Source organism: Manis pentadactyla, chromosome 7, assembly GCF_030020395.1.
Source record: "Manis pentadactyla isolate mManPen7 chromosome 7, mManPen7.hap1, whole genome shotgun sequence".
In the NCBI taxonomy this organism is placed as follows: domain Eukaryota; kingdom Metazoa; phylum Chordata; class Mammalia; order Pholidota; family Manidae; genus Manis; species Manis pentadactyla.
Window position 1 is genome coordinate 84,124,976 of NC_080025.1, and position 22,911 is coordinate 84,147,886.

At 35.2% G+C, this 22,911-nt stretch overlaps 1 protein-coding gene across 4 annotated transcripts in view; it reads left to right on the forward strand.

Moving 5' to 3' along the window:
- The window catches only part of PHF14 (PHD finger protein 14), a 204,791-nt gene that overhangs the window by 68,029 nt on the left and 113,851 nt on the right, over positions 1 to 22,911 (forward strand). For all 4 annotated transcript variants that reach the window (XM_036894472.2, XM_036894473.2, XM_036894474.2 and 1 more), the window contains exon 14: positions 4,110 to 4,278. In XM_036894472.2, the coding sequence (XP_036750367.1) occupies positions 4,110 to 4,278 (169 nt within the window). The remainder of the gene's footprint in view (positions 1 to 4,109; positions 4,279 to 22,911) is intronic.

Here is a 22,911-nt window from a genome sequence, read left to right on the forward strand (position 1 = left end):
TGTATCCCCTCCTCCACAAATGGCTGGTATCTGTCTCTCAAGCACTCTACCTGTCTGAGCTCCTCAATGTCCAGAGCACCACACAGTGCATCTTTCCACTCCCAAACCAGACCTCCAGAGCTCGGTGCCCAGCAGTTCCAGGCTTCCACCCCCTCCCCCACTCCACTTCTCCGCCTCCCAACGGTGAGCTGGGGTCAGGGAAGGGCTTGGGTTCCACCTGATAAAGGTTTCTGTACTTCACCCTGTGTTCCTGAGGTCCGCTCTGTTCGTGAGGTCTGCATGCAGTCTGGTTCAGCCTGCCTTCCTGCTGCCGTTTTAGGGTTATTTGTATCAGTTAACTATATTTTCATACTATTTGTGGTTCTGGGAGGAATTCTGTCTCGCCTCTCACACCGTCATCTTGAATCTCAACACATTTTTTTAATTCACATTTATAGCTATTCCAACTTTATTGAGGTATAATTGACAATTAAAAATTGTATATATTTAATGTGTACAACTTTATGATTTGATGTACATATACTTGTGAAATAATCATGCCAAGCTAATTAACATATCCGTCACCTCACATAGTTACCTTCTTGTGGTGAGAACACTCAGACATAAATATTTATTATAGTATTATGTGAATAAAGGTGTAGCAGTCTTTTTTGGAAATGAATTTTTCTAAGTTAATTGAGGCTGTTTTGATATCTTAGCAATGGATTCTTGAGGCATGAATTCTGTCTACTGTGTTTACAATTCTCTTTTGCTTTATTATAGAGTTTCTTAGATTCTTTATTTTGAAATTGAATGAATTTATCAGGAATTTGCCTCCATATTCATGCTTTTATTTGTAATTTAATATTTCTAAATTAGTAAATTAGTATCTTTGAAGGCTTTGTCATTTATGCAAGTTATATTTAAATCCAACCATTCTTTGCAAATCTAGAAACATTTCACATATGTTTCTGAGTTATTTTTTTCATTACCTTAGACATATTGAATCACTACAGATGTCTGATGATAGTTTATGCTATCTATGAGTTTTATCCTTTCCTTAATTTTAGTCCAAGGGAGAGACGGGTGATCAAATTTTAATAGGCTGATTCAATATAGGAAAAATATAGGACATGGAAAACTTTGTAATGAACATGAGTAATCTTTATAAAATTACCTGTCTAGTTTTAGAAGTAGTGAACCTCAGATTCTTAAAAGTAATCTATACAAAAAGCTGTGTGTTTCTCAAACACATTAAATGTTTTCAACTTCATTTTTTATCACATAAATCTCTCTCTGTTATTTAAAGAATTATTAAGAAACTATTAAGAAGCCTACATTCTTTCACCATTTTCCACAGGCATGCTTTTTCATAGTGTTCTTTTATCACTTTGTCTTGAGATGAACTGCTCTTTTCAAATATAGTGGAGTATGTTTCTTTTGATATTTATGTACTTTGAAACCAGAATTGAAGAAGAAACTGCTCTCACTTATTAGAATGCCAGCTGTGCTAATAAGCATCCTAGGTGGGCTTCTAAATTGAAAGCCGCTTTGGTAGTCTTAGGGTGAGGGTGTTTTGTCATGGAGATGTGCAGTTCTCTCCTTAAATGAAGTTATTAAATTTTCTAATACTGTTCTGCCTGCAGAGCTCTGGTTTCCAGTGTGTGTGAGTTCCTGAAAGAACTTCAGATAAAAGTGCACAACCTGGAATGTTTTAGTGAAAGCTCTCCCCAAAGGACCCAAACATTGGTTGCAATGTTTTAAAGTAAAAGTAGAAGATAATGTTGCAGCAAAGTGAAGTCTTTGATATCTTCTAGTTTCTAGTGATCATATTTCCTTTGGTCTCTCAAGTCAACTTTGCTTTTCTTAGCAATTAATTGGGTATATTAATTTTGGAGTAAGTTTTAGAGAATTATTTTTTTCTTTAGTGTATGTCAAATGTGGGAGGCAATTTTTACTTTTTGCTTTTTAACATTTTCAGCTTATTTTTTGAAATTATATTAAAGATAATAAATACTAAAAAACTTTAACTTCCTAAATATTTTACTAATATCTTTGTTCTTATTTTAAGTCTGTTGAATAGTAGAAAAACTGTAATAGCTTGTTACTATGCATCTTTTCCCCCATTCTATGCATTCTCTGATGCTGTGGTGGTAGCTTGAAATTGATCATATGAGTATTCATACCACGGAAATCCATAGAGAGCCAGCTGTTAGATATTTATCAGCACACCTCTGCCTACTCTCTTTTTTAGTTACTACTTAGTTGTTCTGAGTCTTTTTCTTAAGGAAAGAAAGAGGTCTTATTATTGGACCCTTATCTGGTGATTGGGCCTCGGTTTTTGGCTTAAATTTCGATAAAGCCTGCTGATATACATTTTTTGAATGTTACAAGTTTCTGCTTTTGCTGTCTTAATGCTATGCAAACCTGTGATAACACCCTTACTACTGTATCCCCTTTGTGTTCACTGCTAGCTGGAATTGCTCTGCATCTGTTGCCTTACTTCTCATATACCATAATTCTCTCGATAGAGTATTCTCAGCACCTGCTATCCAGCTTTTACAGGGTCAGCACTGATTTCATGGTGATACTAGTTCTGGATGCTTTCTGTTTGGTTCCTCCCCCCGTAGTTCACTGGACTCTGCTGGCTGATTTCACACGTGACAGGAAAGAAGAGAAGAGATGGGTAAAGATATAGAAGTAATTATTGGTGAAGAGTAGAGAAGTTAAGTGAGTTCACATTAGACAGGTTCTTACTTTTCAGTGAAATAGAAATAGCCTGTTGAGAGGAAAAGGTCCTGTGATAATGGGCTTGAGAAGAGAGGAGTAGTGTGCAATAGCTACTGCAGAAAAAAATCACAGATAACTGACTTGCTGAGGCTCTTATAAAGCAAGAATGTTCAGTGAATTAGGTTAGTGTGATTAGTTGCTTTTTTTCCCCCCAATATTTTTAGCTGCCCGGAAACAGTATAGAGGAAAATCCTGGGACTTTTTAGATTGGGTTAGGGATGGGCAAAGTAGATGAAGATTAGGTGGGTAAAGAATTTGACAGGGGATAAAGGAGCTAGTGAAGGTATAATCTAGGCTCAATTTGGTTTGTACCTACTCCCAATGTTTGTAGTGTATTTTTATTTCACTTTTAGTTTATGTTATCTTGGCTTTTTTTTTTTTTTTTTTTTCTAAATAGGTAGTCTTGCATGCTGCCTTACGTTCTGAGACTAGTCTGGTAGGGTATAAATAAGTAGTAAGGACTTTATGTATTAGTGGTATCAAATAGTAAATAATTCTTTTTATTTTAGAGTACTAATCTTTTGTTTCCATTACACGTCTTCAAGTTTGCTGATTGTTCTGCTTGCTGAAATCTAATTGCTCTAGTGAATTTTTCATTTGTTAATGTACTTTCCCAATCCAGAATTTAGATTTCCTATCTCTATTGTATTTCCATTTTGTTTACACATTGTTTTCTTAACTTTCTACACGACTTTTATTAGTTCAGTGAACATCTTTAAAAACAGCTGCTTAAAGTCTTTGTCTTGTAGAGCTGCCATCAGGTCTTCTTCTGGAACAGTTTCTGTTTTTTTTTTTCCCCCTTTAAATGAGCCATACTTTCCTGTTTCTTTGTATGCCTTGTTTGGTTTATTGTAAAAAACTGGGCATTTGAATATAATAAGGAAGTAATTATGGAAAGGACACTGTCCTCCATCCCCAAGGTTTCCTCTGTGTTGTTATTGGTGGAGTTTTTTTCGTTGTTGTTTATCTGTTCATTTTTTATTGTAGAGGGCCATCTCTGTGCTGAGGATCAGCCTGAGATGTAAACTTATGATCTTCTCATGTTGCTTCCAACTGTCCTATCAGTGCTGAATCTCTTATGTTGATTCACTTAAACAGACCACATTATTGTATGTTCTTATGATACTCATAGAGCTGTATGGAATTACTTTATATATTATATTTACTATTGTCATAGTTATAGGAGTGTTTGTATTATCATTTATACCCTGTAGTCATATATGCTCATGTATATTTTTATGTATTCTTCAGATATACCTGAATTTTGTATTTATAGAAACCATAGCTAATGCTAGAACGTAAAAATAAATGTATGAACTTGGATTTTTTTCTTTGTGTAGGCAGTGTTCAGAATGTGACCAGGCAGGAAGCAGTGACATGGAAGCAGACATGGCCATGGAAACCTTACCAGATGGGACCAAACGATCAAGGAGGCAGATTAAGGAACCAGTGAAATTTGTTCCACAAGATATGCCTCCAGAACCCAAGAAGATTCCAATAAGAAACACGGTAACTTATTCCCTATGTATCACAGTCATCACAAAATTCTGAGCGCAGACTTTAAAAGGTGAGAAACCCAGAGGGTGAACATATACTGAGGAACCAAAGAAAGAAACACATATATTGCTGTCAGATTATTCTTGAGTTTTTGTTTTACAATATTAAAAATACTATACATACCTGAAAATTTACAGTTTATATTTTCAACTTAAAAGCATAATAATCAACACACCCACTGTGTCCACCAAAAATAGGACACTATCAAAGCCTTTGAAGTCCCCTGTACATCTCGAAATACTCTTATCCTCATCTGTCAAGAGATCATCCCCTTCCTCAACTTCATAATTCTTACTCTCTTCTTTTTTTATAACTATACTTCAAATGTATGTATTCATAAATAACATACAGTTTTGAATCTTTTCAGTTTTATAAGAATAGAGTCAAATATTTTTCTTTGACCAACATATTGATTTGATTCATACTGATCTGTGTAGTTTCAGTTCATGAACTAGCCTTTTCACTACTGTGTAGTTTTTATTGGAAGAATAGTCTTTTCTACAGACTGGCAGTTTTGTCATTTCCATTTTTTTCTTTTATAAACAACTTTGTTTAAAAATTTTGTAAATATCTCCTGCAACTTGGTAACAAGAAGTTTGAGTAAATATCAAGGCATGGATTTGCTTAGTTATAAATGATCTGCAGTTTTGCTAGATAATTCCAATGTTTTTGAAACTAGTTTATACTCACACCAGCAATGTTATTGTTGCTCCCAAGCTTGTTTAGTCCAATGTATTAATGCTTTATTAATGTGATACATGTAAAATACTGTATCACTTTGCATTTCCCTCAATACTGCTGGCTTTGAGCATCTATTTATAAATTTTTGGTCAGTTGTATTTCCTCTTCTAGGAAATGTATGTGCAAGTCTTCCCATTTTTTTCAATCAGATTGTTAGCTTATTTCTAATTCAAGATTTTTTGAGGTCAGAGTTTCAAGAATTCCTTCCAGAAAGCATTTGTATTTGTTCGTACCAGGTGCCTGGGAGCTCTACTAAACTAACACCATTTTAAATAAAAGTTTGGTGTTTATGTTTTTCATTACACAAGTAGTATGAATTTCTACTCTACAGTCATGAGGGCTGGCTGGCAGTTATTAATTCTTAGGGTAGATTTTTTTTTACCTTCTTAACCTTGAGCCAAGGCAGGCACATGTAAAAAAATTTGTCTATCCCTGAGGAGGATGTTAAGATATTTTTGGGGTTAGTTGTCATCTTTTGTTTCATTATCTGTTTAGTTTTAAAGAGATTTTATTTTTTTCCTTAAAGTAACAGTTTCTCAAAAGTTTTCTTTAATCCATAGATTTCATCTATATGGTAATCACTTAAAAGATCTTATTTAAGAGAAGTCAACTACTTAATTTCATTCAGTTTTGTATTATAGTCTCAATTGAATTTGCTGAGGCAAATTTGGGAATTGTTGTCTCTTAGATAATTGAAATAGTTAATTTGGGGTGCTCTAAATTGATCAATTTGAAATAGTTTTATTTATAATTCCTACTAGTTAAAACATTTTTTAGGCTTCAGAAATATAGTTTACAAATGAACTAGAGAGAATTTCCCTTCTTTAAATAACTCTGCGTATTTCTATTTCAGAATATTTTGTGTAACTGATTACAATATCTGCAGCTATTCTGAGATCTTAGGGAAGAGTTGTTGTGCTTTATATGTCTATGCTTACACAGATTAATCTCTTATGAAACGTTTTTTCTTGTTTCTTTATTGCTTAAAGAAATTCTTAGGAAAGTATTACCATCTTTAACTTTGGAGTTATGTAGAGGAAAATTTTGTACATCTTAGTGATATTTATATGCCCATAGTTTGGTATTAGTTAAGATAAAAAAGATTCTATTTTTCATAATTTACTTGACTGCTTTTCCAGTTTAGATTTATAAGGAAACTTTTAAATTTTATAATTTAATCCAATTCCTTTCATCTTACTCCTTGACTCTAGTTTTCTTGTGTAAAAATTTTAGTCTTCTTGTTGGTATTTATGGGCAAAACACAAGAAAAGATTCCATGAGTGGTAATCTTAGGAAATGTAATATGGTTGTTTTCTCTCTTAGGGAATTCAAATGCATATTGAAGCTCTGAGAAATACTTATATTTAGAAAAATGATTACTTTTCCTTATTTTTCCTTTTTCTTAACTTATTTTACCAAAGAACACTTTTTCAGGACATACTTTTTTATTGTAGTATAGTGTACTATGTGATGCCAGCTTTGGAAATGTTGTTCTAGAGGCCATGTATTAATTTGCTTCAGGATCACCTGAGGTATTTGTTGAACTGTAGAGAGTTGACCCATCTTGGAGGTAATGAATTAGAATTAGGGGTTGGGCTAATCAGACTTTAGGGATATTCTTATGCAGACTAAAGTTTGAAAGTATCTAGTTAACATTTATGAGTATCACTCCTACATTTTTCCTTTCATCTTCCTTTCCTTCCCTCCGTCAATCCATACAGCAATTCAGAAAACCTTTGATGAGCCTGTTCAGTTGGTTAGGTACCTGATTGAGGAATGTAAAATAAGAGATGTAGAACAGAGTGCTCAATCATCTTGAACTTTATCTTACTATTTAGGCTGAGTTCCTATTTTTATCTTAACTTTTTATCTTATTTCTGTTTCAGAGTTATATTAACATTTTAAGTTATTAGATAGTAAAGTTAAAAATGAGGTACTCTAGTTTCTTAGCACACTACTAATTATGGAAATCTAGGTATATAAGTGCCAACTAATTTATATAACCAAGTACCTTTTACAATAAACAACTGATTTATGTCTCCTTTCATTTAATTTTTTAATTGTTCCTACATTCATCCTACATATGCTTTTAATTTTAGTATGTGTATTACATTTAGGATATTCCATCCTTAAATTGCTTATAATATTTTTGTTTATTTTTGTTCTTCCTGCCATTATTAATGAAAGTGGAGTTCACAGTAGTCACGTTAATTTATCAAAATTTGGGGGAAATTTTACTTTTGTGACATAGGGGATTCATGACATACCCTAAGTTTCAATTTTTCATCTAAAAATAAATCAGTAAAACCATTAAAATGATCATTTGTTCTATAACTTTCTGTCCATTTTGGCTAAATTTGTTATGTTCCCTTGAGCTGAAGTTATAGGACACTTTTTAGAAGGGTAGTTTGGGGTTATTTTGTGCTAGTAAAAATTATTTTTCTCCTGTTTCCATAATCCATTGCCTATGACATATGAATTGGTATTCTACTAGAATAATTTTATTTTAAAGAATTCATACTTTCTCAATATAACTAAGGATCAGCACTATGAATAATTGAGTAAATCTTGATATATGGCTACTATTAATTTTATTTACTGTTTATCCATATTGATAATAAATCCAACTATTTAGTCAAGTGTATTTCTTCCTATTGTTTGACCATTGGATATTTTACTTCATTACATTTTTCAAAGATTGGTAAGTCAGAAGAGGATGCTGGGAATTAGTTCATCTTTATATAACATGGTTTTAATAGTAATACTGAACATTTGTCAAGGACTCATGTGCCACACACTGTACTAATCCTCTATACCTTACTCCCCCTTTTTTTAACTATTATAACTCCCATTTTACTCACAGTGAAACTGAGGCACACAAAGCTTGAGTAACTTTGCTGTGATAGTGCAGATAGTAATCAGAATTGATCCAGGATAGCCTTAATTAAGAACTCATGTCTTTTCTGAAATCTGTAGAGAGCATTTAGATGAGGTATAAAAGGAATTCCTGTAAAATATTTGCTTATTAGGTAGTGTAGTTGGGAATGTTGTGCTATAATCTGATACTGGAATGTTCATGTGTCATTCCGGAGCATAGCGCTATCTATGGGAAGTCAGGCATGTTATCTACTACTTACTAACTTGCATAACTGAGTTCATTCATATTAAAAATTAGACTCAGAACTCCTTTTCTCTGTGTTTTCAATTAAGTGTGAAAAGTTGTCCTTTTCAAGCTTGCACAAGAGCATTGGCTTCACACCTGTCAGTCACTGTTCAGTACTGTGTAAGTTAATAAAATGTTTGAAGGTTATTTTACCCAGAAGAAATTGAAATTTAAAAAAACAAAGTAGGAGTAGCAGATCAGTAAGCACACTGACAGCAGGTGTATATATGAGCCACCAGTATATGTTTGTTTTGTTTTACCTCTATTTTGGTTTGTTTTTTTCCCTCCACACTGTGAATACTATGAAACCTGCTGTGGGGAAACACCACCTAATAACCAAGTGTATGCTGTTGTACTGGGAGTGAAGATGGAGAAGCACACGATTTTTTTTCCTAACTAATCACTCCAGATCTACCTAAATCATTTGGCATATTGCCTCTTGGCTTTTTTGACTAAGAATGGATATCTTTGTGATTTCTTCACTTGGTTTGATCAGTGTTAAGAGAGATAGGCATACACTCAATCTTTGTGCTTCAGTGCCTGATTTGTGCCAAACAAGGCTTATGAGGTAAGTTAGAAGAATGGCATCTATTTTTTCCTGCAGACAGGCAGGTTCCATTTATCATGGCCAGAGAGTGCAACAGGGAATAGAACACTTTGTCAAGTCTTACTATATTTTTATTATATTGATATAACGAAAGTAATTTTTCATTACATTCTACTCGGTTTCCTTAATAAGGATTTATAGAAATGTGAATGAACACAACGTATTTTCAGACAGTAAATACAGTAAGATGATTTTCAAAGTAAGTAGTCCCAGTATTAGTTTTTTTCCTAGATTTTTTTCTACCCAAAGGTGATAAAAAGATCAGTCAATAAAGTTACTTGAAAAACATTATAGCACTAAAGATTTAGTGTTAAAATAATGGGTTAACCATTTGACACAGGAATTTCACTTCTAGGAATTTACCCTAAGAATGCAGCAGTCCAGTTTGAAAAAGACAGATGCATACCTATGTTTATTGCAGCACTATTTACAAGAGCGAAGAAATGAAAGCAACCTAAGTGTCCATCAGTAGATGAATGGATAAAGAAGATGTGGTACACATACACAATGGAATATTATTCAGCCATAAGAAGAAAACAAATCCTACCAATTGCAACAACATGGATGGAGCTAGAAGGTATTATGCTCAGTGAAATAAGCCAGGTGGAGAAAGACAAGTACCAAATGATTTCACTCGTATGTGGAGTATAAGAACAAAGAAAAACTGAAGGAACAAAACAGCAGCAGAATCACAGAACGCAAGAATGGACTAACAGTTACCAAAGGGAAAGGGACTGGGGAGGATGGGTGGGAAGGGAGGGGTAAGGGCAGGGACAAAGAAAGGGGGCATTACGATTAGCATGTATAATATGGTTGGGGGGCATGGGGAGGGCTGTACAACCCAGAGAAATCAAGTAGTGATTCTACAGCATCTTACTACACTGATGGACAGTGACTGTAATGGGATTTGTGGGGGGGACTTGGTGAAGGGCGAAGCCTAGTAAACATAATGTTCTTCATGTAATTGTAGATAATGATAACAAAATTTAAAAAAATAATGGGTAAAAAGCCAATCTATCTTCATTCTTACAGTTAGGAATAACTATAAGAATGAAAACACGAAACTTTCAGAAAATACCTTCCTTTACAAACATGGAGATTCTGATTCATATTTTAATGTTATCTCATATTGTTAGGTTACCATCAAACATTTTTAAAAATTTATCATCCCAAATATTAGAATTATTTTTGAATTTTAACTATGAAAGTAATGTGTAAATTTTTTTCATTGTAGGAAATTAAAAAATATAACTGTTTCTTTTGACTTCCTTCCTACATTCCCATTCCCTAACCCAATTCATGTTCCATGAATCTACCTTTATTACAAGGGTATGTATTCTGATGGATTAACTGATATTTTTTCTGGTGTGCTATCAAAAAAATTTAAAAATTTAAAAATGATCAATAAGTCATATGGAAAAGTAATGTGGTGACAGTTCAAGAAACATAGAAACATTTGAGTAAGTAAAAGAGGAAGGTTCTAGTTTTAGATAATTTTTCACTTAGTATTTCCTGTTCCAGAGATAAGACTTTGTAACTTCTTAGATTGGCTCTTAAATATCCCATCTCCAGTATTTCAACATCTTAGTAACCATTATTCTCTTTTATTACTAGGTACAAATACAAGGACTAAGTCTAAAGAAGAAAAAGGATTGAAAAAGTCATTTTTATTTAACCTTTATCTGTTATTTACTATCTATTTTATATTAATTCAGTTGTCATAACTATCCACTGTAGTTACCAATGTCATTGCCATTTTACAAGTGAAAAACTGAGACAGAGTTTGAGCAACTTGCCTAAAGACATACAGTTTCTAAGTGGTAGGGCCAAGAATCAAACTTAGCCAACTCTTTAGCCAATACTTTTTTTTTTAGACATTTTCTATTTTAATAACATTATTTTCTATATGATTGCAAAATAACACATATTTATAGTATGAAAATTGGAAATTACATAAAAGCACACAAAACACACACACAAAAAGAAAACTAAAAACACTCAACTGCCACAAGTGGATACTCCAGGAAAACCACTGTTGGCATTCTGACACATTTCTACCCATTTTCTACCTTAGAAATAAGCATATATACTTCTTGTTCATTTAACAAAAATGGGATGTATACTGACACATCTTTTTTTTTTTGTATCATTAATATACAATTACATGAACAACATTGTGGTTACTAAATATCCCCCATTATCAAGTCCCTACCACATACCCCATTACGGTCACTTTCCATCAGCTTAGTAAGATGCTGTAGAGTCACTACTTGTCTTCTCTGTCCTATACTGCCTTCCCTGTGCACCCCCACACCTTATGTGTGCTAAATATAATGACCCTTATTCCCCTTATGCCTCCCTTTCCACCCATACCCCTTCCGTTACCTTTCCCTTTGGCAACTCTTAGTCCATTCTTGGGTTCTGTGAGTCTGCTGCTGTTTGTTCTTTCAGTTTTTGCTTTGTTCTTATGCTCCACAGATGAGTAAAATCACTTGGTACTTGTCTTTCTCCTCCTGGCTTATTTCACTGCTCATAATATCCTACAGCTCTATCCATGTTGTTGCAAATGGTAGGATTAGTTTTCTTCTTATGGCTGAATAATATTCCATTGTGTATATCTGCCACATCTTTTTTATCCATTCTTCTACAGATGGACACTTAGGTTGCTTTCATTTCTTGGCCATTGTAAATAGTGCTGCGATAAACATAGGGGTGTGTATGTCTTTATCAAACTGGGCTGCTGCATTCTTAGGGTAAATTACTAGGAGTGGCATTCCCAGGTCAAATGGTATTTCTACTTTGAGTTTTTTGAGGAACCTCCATACTGCTTTCCACAATGGTTGAACTAATTTACATTCCCACCAGTGTAGGATGTAGCAGTGTAGGAGGGTTCCCCTTTCTCCATATCCTTGCCAGCATTTGTTTTTCTTATTCTTTTCTATGTTTTCCAACCTAACTGGTGTGAGGTGATATCTCATTGTAGTTTCAATTTGCATTTCCTTGATAATTAGTGATGTGGAGTATCTTTTCATGTGCCTGTTGGCCATCTGAATTTCTTCTTTGGAGAAGTGTCTGTTCATATCCTCCGCCCATTTTTTAATAGAGTTACTTGCTTTTGGGTGTTGAGACGTGTGAATTCTTTATGTATTTTGGATGTTAACCCATTGTCGGATATGTCATTTACAAATATATTCTCCCATACTGTAGAATGCCTTTTTCTTCTTCTGATACTGTCCTTTGCTGTACAGAATATTTTTAGCTCGATGTAGTCCCATTTGTTCATTTTTTATTTTGTTTCCCTTGCCCAAGGAGATGCATTCAGGAAAAAGTTGCTCATGTTTATATTCAAGAGATTTTTGCCTATGCTTTCTTCTAAGAGTTTTATGGTTTCATGACTTACATTCAGGTCTTTGATCCATTTTGAGTTTACTTTTGTGTATTGGGATAGGCAATAACCCAGTTTCATTCTCTTGCATGTAGCTGTCCAGTTTTGCCAACACCAACTGTTGAAGAGGCTGTCATTTCCCCATTTTATGTCCATGGCTCCTTTATCATATATTAATTGACCATATATGCTTGTGTTTATATCAGGGCTCTCTAGTCTGTTCCATTGGTTTGTGGGTCTGTTCTTGTGCCAGTACCAAATTGTCTTGATTACTGTGGCTTTGTAGTAGAACTTGAAGTTGGGGAGCATAATCCCCCTGCTTTATTCTTCCTTCTCAGGATTGCTTTGGCTATTTGGGATCTTTTGTGGTTCCATATGAATTTTAGAACTATTTGCTCTAGTTGGTTGAAGAATGCTCTTGATATTTTGATAGTAATTGCATTGAATCTGTAGACTGCTTTAGTCAGGATGACCATTTTGACAATATTAATCCTTCCTATGCATGAGCACAGGATGTGTTTCCATTTATTGGTATCTTGTTTAATTTCTCTCATGAGTGTCTTTTGTTTTCAGAGTAGTTGTTCACTTCCTTGGTTAGGTTTATTCCTAGGTATTTTATTCTTTTTGATGCAACTGTAAATGGAATTGTTTTCCTGATTTCTCTTTTTGCTAGTTCATTGTTAGTGTATAGGAATACAACAGATTTCTGTGTATTAATTTGTATCTCGCAACTTTGCTGAGTTCAGATATTAGATCTAGTAGTTTTGGAGTGGATTCTTTAGGGTTTTTTATGTACAGTATCATGTCATCTGCTAGCAGGGACAGTTTAACTTCTTCCTTACCAATCTGGATGCCTTTTATTTCTTTGTCTTGTCTGATTGCCATGGCTGGGACCTCCAAAACTATATTGAATAAAAGTGGGGAGAGTGGGCATCCTTGTCTTGTTCCCAATCTTAACGGAAAAGCTTTCAGCTTCTCACTGTTAAGTATAATGTTGGCCTTGGGTCTGTCATATATGGCCTTTATTATGTTGAAGTAATTGCCCTCTATACCCATTTTGTTGAGAGTCTTTATCATGAATGGATGTTGAATTTTGTTAAATGCTTTTTCAGCATCTATGGGATTGATCATGTGACTTTTGTCCCTTCTTTTTGTTTATGCGGTACATGATGTTGATGGATTTTTGAATATTGTGCCATCCTTGCATCCCTGGAATAAATCCTACTTGATCATGATGGATGATCTTTTTGAAGTATTTTTAAATTCAGTTTGCTAATATTTTGTTGAGTATTTTTGCATCTGTGTTCATCAGGGATATTGGTCTATAATTTTCTTTTTTTGTGGTGTCTTTGCCTGGTTTTGGTATTAGAGTAATGCTGGCCTCATAGAATGAGTTTGGGAGTATTTTCTCCTATTCTATTTTTGGAAAACTTTAAGGAGGCTGAGTATTAGATCTTCACCAAATGTTTGATAAAATTCAGCAGTGAAACCCTCTTCGTCCACATGTTTTGTTCTTAGATAGTTTTTTAATTACCAGTTCAATTTCATTGCTGTTAAGTGGTCTGTTCAAGTTTTCAGTTTCTTCCTAGGTCAGCCTTGGAAGGTTGTATTTTTCTAGAAAGTTGTCCATTTCTTCTATGTTATCCTGTTTGTTAACATACAGATTTTCATAGTATTCTCTAATAATTCTTTGCATCTCTGTGGTGTCCGTGGTTATTTTTCTTTTCTTATTTCTGATTCTGTTTATGTGTGCAGACTCTCTTTTTTCTTGATAAGTCTGGCTAGGGGTTTATGTATTTTGTTTATTTTCTTGAATAATCATCTCCTGCTTTCATTGTTTCATTCTATTGTTTTATTCTTCTTAATTTTATTTATTTCTGCTCTGATCTTTATTATGACCCACGTTCTCCTGACTTTGGGCCTCATTTGTTCTTCTTTTCCTAGTTTCGTTAATTGTGAGTTCAGACTGTTCATTTGGGATTGTTCTTCTTTCCTGAGGTAGGCTTGTATTGCCATATACTTCCCTCTTAGCATGGCCTTTGCTGCATCCCAGAGATTTTTTTTTTTAGTGTGGAATTATTGTAGTCATTTGTCTCTGTATATTGCTTGATCTCTGTTTTTATTTGGCCATTGATCCATTGATTATTTAGGAGCATGTTATTAAGCCTCCATGTGTTTGTGGGCTTTTTCATTTTCTTTGTGTAATTTATTTCTAGTTTGATACCTTTGTGATCTGAGAAGCTGGTTTGTACAATTTTGATCTTTTTTAATTTACTGAGGCTCTTTCTGTGGCATAGAATATTCTCTATTTTTGAAAATGTTCCATATTCCCTTGGGAAGAATATGTATCCTGTTGCTTTCGATGGAGTATTCTGTAGATATCCATTAGGTCCATCTGTTCTAATACATTGTTCAGTGCTGCTGTCTCCTTACTTATTTTCTGTCTGATTGATCTGTCCTTTGGAGTGAGTGGTGTGTTGAAGTTTCCTAAAATTAATCTAAAATTAATGCATTGCATTCTATTTCCCCCTTTAATTCTTTTAGTATTTGTTTCATATATGTAGGTGATCCTGTGTTGTGTGCATAGATATTTATAATAGTTATATCCTTTTGTTGGATTGACCCCTTAATCATTATGTAATGTCCTTCTTTGTCTCTTGTTACTTTCTTTGTTTTGAAGTCTATTTTGTCTGATACAAGTAGTGCAACTGCTGCTTTTTGCTCCATATTCGTTGCATGAATTATCTTTTTCCATCCCTTCACTTTCAGTGTGTGTATGTCTTTGGGTTTGAAATCAGTCTCTTCTAGGCAGCATATAGATGGGTGTTGGTTTTTTATCCATTCAGTGACTCTGTGTCTTTTGATTGGTGCATGCAGACCATTTACATTTATGGTGATCATTGATAGGTATGTACTTATTGCCATTGCAGGCTTTAGATTCGTCATTACCAAAGTTTCACGGATAATTCTCTTACTATCTAACAGTCTAATTTAACTCAGTTTGTAAGCTGTTACAAACACAACCTAAAGATTTTTTTTCCTCCTTTTTCTTCCTCCTCCATTCTTTATATATTAGGTATCGTGTTTTGTACTCTTAGTCTGTCCCTTGATTGGCTTTGGGGGTACTTGATGTGCTTTTGCATCTGCTTAGTAATTGTTCTGTGTTGTGTTTTAATTTCCCCTGGTGACAGCTATTTCACCTTAGGAATACTTCCATCTATAGCAGTCCCACCAAAGTGTACTGTAAAGGTGGTTTGTGGGAGGTAAATTCTCTCAGCTTTTGCTTATCTGAAAATTGTTTAATCTGTCCTTCAAATTTAAATAACTTTGCAGGATAGAGTATTCTTTGTTCAAGGCCCTTCTGTTTTATTGCATTAAATATATCGTGCCACCCTCTTCTAGCCTGTAAGGCTTCTGTTGAGAAATCTGATGATAGCCTGATGGGTTTTCCTTTGTTTGTGTTCTTTTTTCTCTCTCCTGCTCCTTTTGAAAGTCTTTCTTCATCCTTGTTCTTTGTCATTTTAATTATTACATGTCTTGATGTTGTCTTCCTTGGATCCCTTGTGTTGGAAGGTCTGTGCATCTCCATGGCTTGGGATACTATCTCCTTTCCCAGATTGGGGAAGTTTTCATCAATTACCTCCTCAATGACACTTTCCCTTTTTCTCCCTCTTCTTCTTCTGGACCCTCATAATTCGAATATTGTTCCGTTTGAATTGGTCACACAGTTCTGTCAATATTCTTAGAGAATCTTTTTTCTCTGTGTTCCTCAGCTTCTTTGTATTCCTCTTTTCCAATTTCTATTCCATTTACTGTCTCTTGTACTACATCTCATCTGCCTTTAAATCCCTCCATTGTATGTTTCATTTCAGATATGGAATTTCTTAATGATTGAATATCCATCCTATATTCATCCCTGAGTTATTTAATATTTTTCTGAACCTCCATGAGCATGAGCATGTTTATGATTTTTATTTTGATCTCTCTTTCAGGAAGATTGGTTAGTTCAGTTTCATTTCGCCCTTTTTCTGGGATTTGTGAGATTTTGGTCTGTACCAGGTTCCTTTGACATTTCATATTTGTATGTAGCGCCCTCTATTGTCCAGAAGCTCTAGTCTCTTGAGCTGCTCTGTCTCTGGAGAGAGGTTGGAGGTTGCACGGGAGAAGAGCTGGTGCCTGTCAGGAGGAAGGAGCTGTTTCCTGCTTCCCAGCTGCAGTGCCTGTCTCCACTATCAGAACCAGTGGGCTAAGCACACAGGTGTAAGCCTCTGTGCTTTGCTTCTGTAGTTGCCATAGGCAGGGCCTCCCTCTGGCTGACCTGGTGCCAGGGAAGGGACTGCCGGTTTGCAGGCCAGTGCCCGCAGGCCAGGAGGAAAGCGCAGCAGGCTGTGTATCACAGTGGCGGGCTTCAGAGCTGAGTAGCCAGATAGGGGTAGGCAGTGCCTTAAGTTCCTGAAAGTTCCAATCTGCTGGGCAGAATGTGCCCAGACAACCTTGTCCACCTATCCCTTCTCCCACACAGCAAGCTCCATGTAGTCCCTGTTCCTTCAGCAGCCCACTTGCTGCTAGGAAGTCTCTCAGACTGCTCTCCTTCCCTTTGTCTCAAAGCAGCTGGATGTGGATCCCTATCCTCCACAAAAGGCAGAATATCAGTATGTCAACTATTCCACCTGCCTTAGCTTTCCAACCCCTGTAATCTCCAGAACACCATACAATGTAGGTTTGTGCTCCCAAAGCACATCTCCAGGGCTGGCTGTTCAGCACTCCTAGGCTTCCACCCGCTTACAGCTCTTTCTCTTCCTCCCGCTGATGTGCTGGGGTGGGGGAAGGGCTTGGGTCCCACCGAATCAAGGCTTTAGTACATTACCCTGTTTCGTGACGTCTGCTCTGTTCCCCAGGTTTATGCAGTTTGGTGCAGCCTTCTTTCCTGTTGGTGTTTTAGGGTTAGTTGTATTAACTGTATTTTCATACTATATGTGGTTTTGGGAGGAGTTCTCTGTCTCACCTCTCATGCTGCCATCTTGAATCCTCTTAAGCCCATACTTTTTAGTGCTTTCTTCTGCCTTTCTAGAAAAGATTACTAGCAATTGTTCCCGGCACTTCTTCTGGGCCCCAAATCACAGGATCCTCATTCTTTCAATATTTTAATGACTAAGAATTTGGTCAGGATGTCACTGACCAATTTGGAAGTCACTCTGTGGGAAATTAATGGCTTGCCTGTACCACTGCTGGCATATCTGAAGGTGTGGATGTCAAGAAAGCTGTTACCATAGGTCAGAGAAGCACTGCTGAACATCAGAGAAATTGTCAATGAAATATCTATCCAGAAGCACTGATCAAGTGGTGAGAGCTGCCATTACATCGGAGAACTTGACAGTGAAGATCTCAGCCGGAAGAGGACTGTTGAGTGGATGGGAAAATGAGTATATGGGGAAGCCTGCCAAACCTGTCCAGACTATAATGGAAAGGTCTACAAGCCTACAGCATCTGAAAAAGCCAAGCGTCTGACTCCCATGACCTCCTTAAAAAATGGGCTTTTCTTGTATGTTTCAAATCTTAGGTTAGTAATGTGGAACCATAAAGGGAGAAGGGCTATGGAAAGTAGGTTTCCAGCCTTTAAGACAGTAAGATGGTGATGGTGATAGTGATGGTGGTGGTGGTGGTGGAGGTATGAACCAGATTGACCCCAGACAACCTAGCAGAGTAACCAACTGCCATTTTAAAAAGTGCCTGATATAGTGCTTACTTGGCATTTGGTAGGTGCCCTAGAAAGTAACATTTGCAGACTTTTTCCTCCCTGCCCCTTTCTCTCTCCATTTTGAGGACTGTGGTACTGTCTCTTTCATTCATATTCTCCCAGCTCTGAGAGGCAAAGTATGCAGTTAAGTTTTTGATAAAATGGTTAAATTAATCACTGACAGCATAAATACAGTGTCTTGAAGAGTTACAAAATACCAAGAAGATAAACTCAGTGTAAGCCAAATAAGGTAAACCTGGGCGTTTTTACATGCTCATCATTATTTAAAATAGAGGGTTAATTCCTTTGATAGCTCGTTGAATATCCAGCTGAGCCTTCTCAGAGTTTGCCATTTATATATGAGAGTCACAGATTTTTCTTTTTTCTTTTTACTTTTTTTAATTAAGAGGAAGTAACATGAGTTAAGTAGTCTTAAAAAGATAAAGGTTCTTATGATAGATAATATGTCTGCCTTTGTTAACCCCATGACCTCTTCCTTGATTTATAGAAGCTAGACAAATTAATATAGGGCTCTTCTCATTAGAGACTTCAGGAAAGAGAGCCCCTTTTATTTACATTACATTAAATAATTGTTTACTTTGGAATTTCTATAGTTTATACCATCCATTACCAGTGTCTATTTCAAAAGTTGACTTTCATGTAATTTAATTTTAAGTGGCTGAGCCTATGCTTTGGATCTGTATATTCAGTATATATGGTAATAATCACTTCATGAAATAATAATTTTCATGTGTCTAATTGTATATTCTGGAGAAAACTGGTAGTTTTCCCTAGTAGTTTTAGATTCTGCATTGATAGCCAATAATAATAATTGGGATTTTTTTAAATACATTTTTTTCATTTATTATAGAAATGAAAATGTTTAGTCTTTGGGACTGGAATCTTGTTTAATATAATATGTTAAGTCAGCTTCTTTTGTACTGTGAGAATTGCTTTTCTTTTCCTGACTGAAAACCTTTAATAGCACAGTAAATTCATTTATATACCTAGCCCACCTTTAAGTATAAAATGACTATACTTCATATATAGTGTTCAACTTTGATTTCCTATGTTAACTTGGGCAAAAAAAAAATCTTGGACTTCCTAAAATGTTCTAATCTTTCAACTATGAATTTTTATTATAGTACTTCCTTTCCCCTAGTTTCAAATAGTAACTTTTTCTTTCACCTTTCCACGATGTTTCTTTGGCATTGATCCAAAATAACTTTGCGATCCCATTGACCTTGTAGGGCACTGTTTTACTTACTGATCTGTGATGCATTCACTGTCTAGTATCACATAGTACATTTTTCAATTATATAATCTAGCTTTAAGACCTAATTGTTTTCTTCATACCTTTGGAGACCCCAGTAATTCTGCAGTTATTTCATCTACTCTGATTTTGCTAATTTTCAGCTTTATCTTACAGTACATAGAGGATAGATTGTGACTTCTGATGCATGCAGCACAATTCCCAGTGATTTGATCTTTAACTTATTTTGTCTCTTGGGTAAACCTTTGGAATCCGGTAAAGGGAAGGTAGTATTTTAAGATGAACTTTTGTTTATAATGTATAGAAACATGATTTGTGTTACATTTTCTTCAGTTATCAAAATTGTAGGCAGTATCTTTTATGTGAGGTTCCTATTTTATTATTCTGTGATGCATTCACTGTTTAGTATCATATTTGGTCATATTTATTCCTGAGTTGAGTAGTTCTCTGTATTAAGCAGTAAGAAATTGGCTGCATGGGAATCCAGGTCTTTCCATACTCTCTAGTCTTTGCTTGTGACTCTGTTTTGAACCATGATAAAGTTAATTTTTTTCAACATGTATCTACTGAGCAACTAATATTGTAAGGCACTGAGCAATAGATGGTGAATGGAACATGAAAAAGAAGACATAATCTGTGTCCTCATTACCCATCCCAACCCCTCCCCCATGGTAACCACCAGTCCTTCTCAGTGTCTATGAGTCTACTTCTGTTTTCCTCATTCTGTTTTGCTTTGTTATTTATATTCCACAAATAAGTAAAATCATATGGTATTTGTCTTTATCCACCTGACTTATTTACTGAGTATAATACTCTCTAGATCCATTCATGTTGTTGCAAGTGGCAGGGTTTTTTTTTTATGGCTGAATAATATTCCATTGGGTATGTGTATCACATTTTCTTTATCCATTCATCTACTGATTTGATGGATGCCTAGGTTGGTTACATATTGTAGCTATTGTAAATAATGTGACGATGAACATCAGGGTGCATATTTCTTTTTGGGTTAGGGATTTTGTTTTCTTTGAGTAAATTCCTAAAAGTGGAATTACTAGGTCATATAGTATTTCTATTTTTAGTTTTTGAGGACCTCCATACTGCTTTCCACAGTGGCTGCACCACTTGACATTCTCACCAACAGTATAGGAGGCCCCCTTTTCTCCACATCCTCACCAACACTTGTTATTTCTTGTCTTTTGGATAGTGGTCATTCTGACTGGTGTGAGGTGGTATCTCATTGTGGTTTTGATTTATATTTCCTTGATGATTAGATATGTGGAGCATCTTTTCATGTGCCCATTGGCATCTGTATTTCTTTTTTGGAGAAATGTCTGTTCAAGTCTTCTGCCAATTTTTTAATAGGGTTATGTGTTTTTTTGGTGTTGAGCTTTTTATATATTTAGTATGTTAACCCAGTACATATTTTTTTTAAAGCATCATTTGGCTGACTACTGTTTTCCAGTATTGCTTTCTGCTTTTATTTACCCTTTCTTGAAACTGCTAGGATTTTCTCTTTTTCCAGTGTTTTCAACTGTATGATGCAGTGCCTTGATGTGGTATACTTATTTTCATTTCTGGGAATTCATTGAGCCTTCTATCTAGAAACTCATGTATTTTAGTTCTGACAAACAGGTTTCTATTATTTTTTTGATAATTTCCATCCTTCTATTTTCTCTTTTCTCTTTTTCTGGAAATTCTACTAGTTGTGTTTTGGCCCTGCTGGATTAATTCTCTAGTCTTCTTATTTATCATATTATCTATTTCTTTTTCTTTTCTTTTTTTTTTTTACTTTCTGGGAGATTTTTCTCAACTTTATATACCAACTCTTTTACTAAATTGCTGAGTTGGGATGTATGTAATTTCATTGTTCCTTTTTCTTTTAATAGCAAATGTTTTTATTTCATGATTGCAAAGACTTCTTTTCTCATTTTAGGGATACTAATTATAATTACTTTTCAGTTTTCCTGTGTATTCTGCATTGACTGTATTTCTTCTGGGTTCCTTATTTCTTTTCATGTTCATCTCTTACATCTTAAAGTTTTCAGATGCCAGGAGATACTTGGATGTCCACTCGTGTGTGTGTGTGTGTGTGTGTGTGTGTGTGTGTGTGTATACATATATATGTATTTTAAAGTAATTATTTGTGGAGGTGCTCATGTATGCACTCTTTTCCCTGCAGATTGAATTTATGATCAAGAGACCTTTTGTCAGTACCTGTAGATTTTTTCCACATCAATTTAGTAGAATTACTCTTTCATCTCCTGACCGGTAGGTGTTATTTTGACTGTCCAACTCCTGGACAGGTGAGGGGAAGGGTGCTAATAGTCTCTCAGTTTACAAAGCAGAATTGCATTTAAGCTCTCTGGTTTCTGTTGCTCATTGCTCTCTTCTGTGTACTCAGTAATCCCTTGTCCAGAGTCTGGTGGTTTTTCTCCAGAGGTGTGCCTCCTGTGTCCTATGGGAGAGGGGTTGATCTCTTAACAGCATAGGGAAGAAGTGAAATCCTTTATACTTTTATGTCACTGATAAAGTACATATTTCTATTTATATGAGTTTGTGTGATTGCTATATACTCAAGAATTTTGTTTTTCAGTTGTTACTATTATGTGTTTTCAAATGGTCCATCACTATTAAATGCCCCATTTCTATCTATAAGCTGATAGCTTTAATGAATTCATTTAGTGTATGCATCTGACTTCCACAATGTGGTAGGTGGAATAATGGCCCCCCAAGGTAGCTATATCCTAATCCTAAGAACCTGTGAATATGTTACTTTACCTGGGAAGAGAGGCTTTGTAGGTCTGGTTAAAGTTATGGACCTTGAGATGGGAAGATTAACCAGGATTATCCATGTGGGCTCTATCTAGTCACATGAGTACCTAAAAGGAGAGGACCTTTCCTGGCTATAAATAAAGGGGAGATATGAATACAGCCAATGGATTAGAGAGATTTGGTATTGCTGCCTTTGAAAGTGGAAGAAGGGGGCCAGGAGCCAAGGAAGTTGACAGCTTCTAGGAGATGGAAAAGGCAAGCAAACGTATTCTTCCCAGCCTCCAGAAAGGAATGCAGCTCTCCCAATGCCTTGATTTTATCCCAGTGACACCTGTGTCAGAATTCTGACCTGTAGCACTCTAAGATAATAAACTTGGCTTTTTTAAAACCACTAAATTTGTAATAATTTATGGGAGTGATAGAAACTAATATACAGAGTGACTTCTATATTTCTTTTGATACTTAAAACTGAAATAGGGAAATGATTTATAACACCATGTAACTTTTACTTGTCATAGATGTTAAAAATGAATGACATATTCATTCATACTTTTGGAAAGTTCCACTAGTGCAGTAGTTTATTCATACTCACTTAAATGCTTTATATTAGTAAATGATATAGAGCTAATAGGTGGATTTTACAATGTTTAATTAGCTTTTACATCATGATGGAAGTTGAAATAATTTTATAAGTGGCATTTTTGCTTTAGTTAGATACAAGTTAAAAAAGAAATTTAACACTTTAATCAGTTTTAGAAAATTAGTTCATTATTTTTTTAAGTTTGCTACAATTAAAATTAACTCCTGATCCAGTTATGGCTGGTATTTCTTTTGTATCTGCTTTGTTGAGGTATAGCTCACATACTACACAATTCACCTACTTAAAAAGTTGTAGAACTCATTGGTT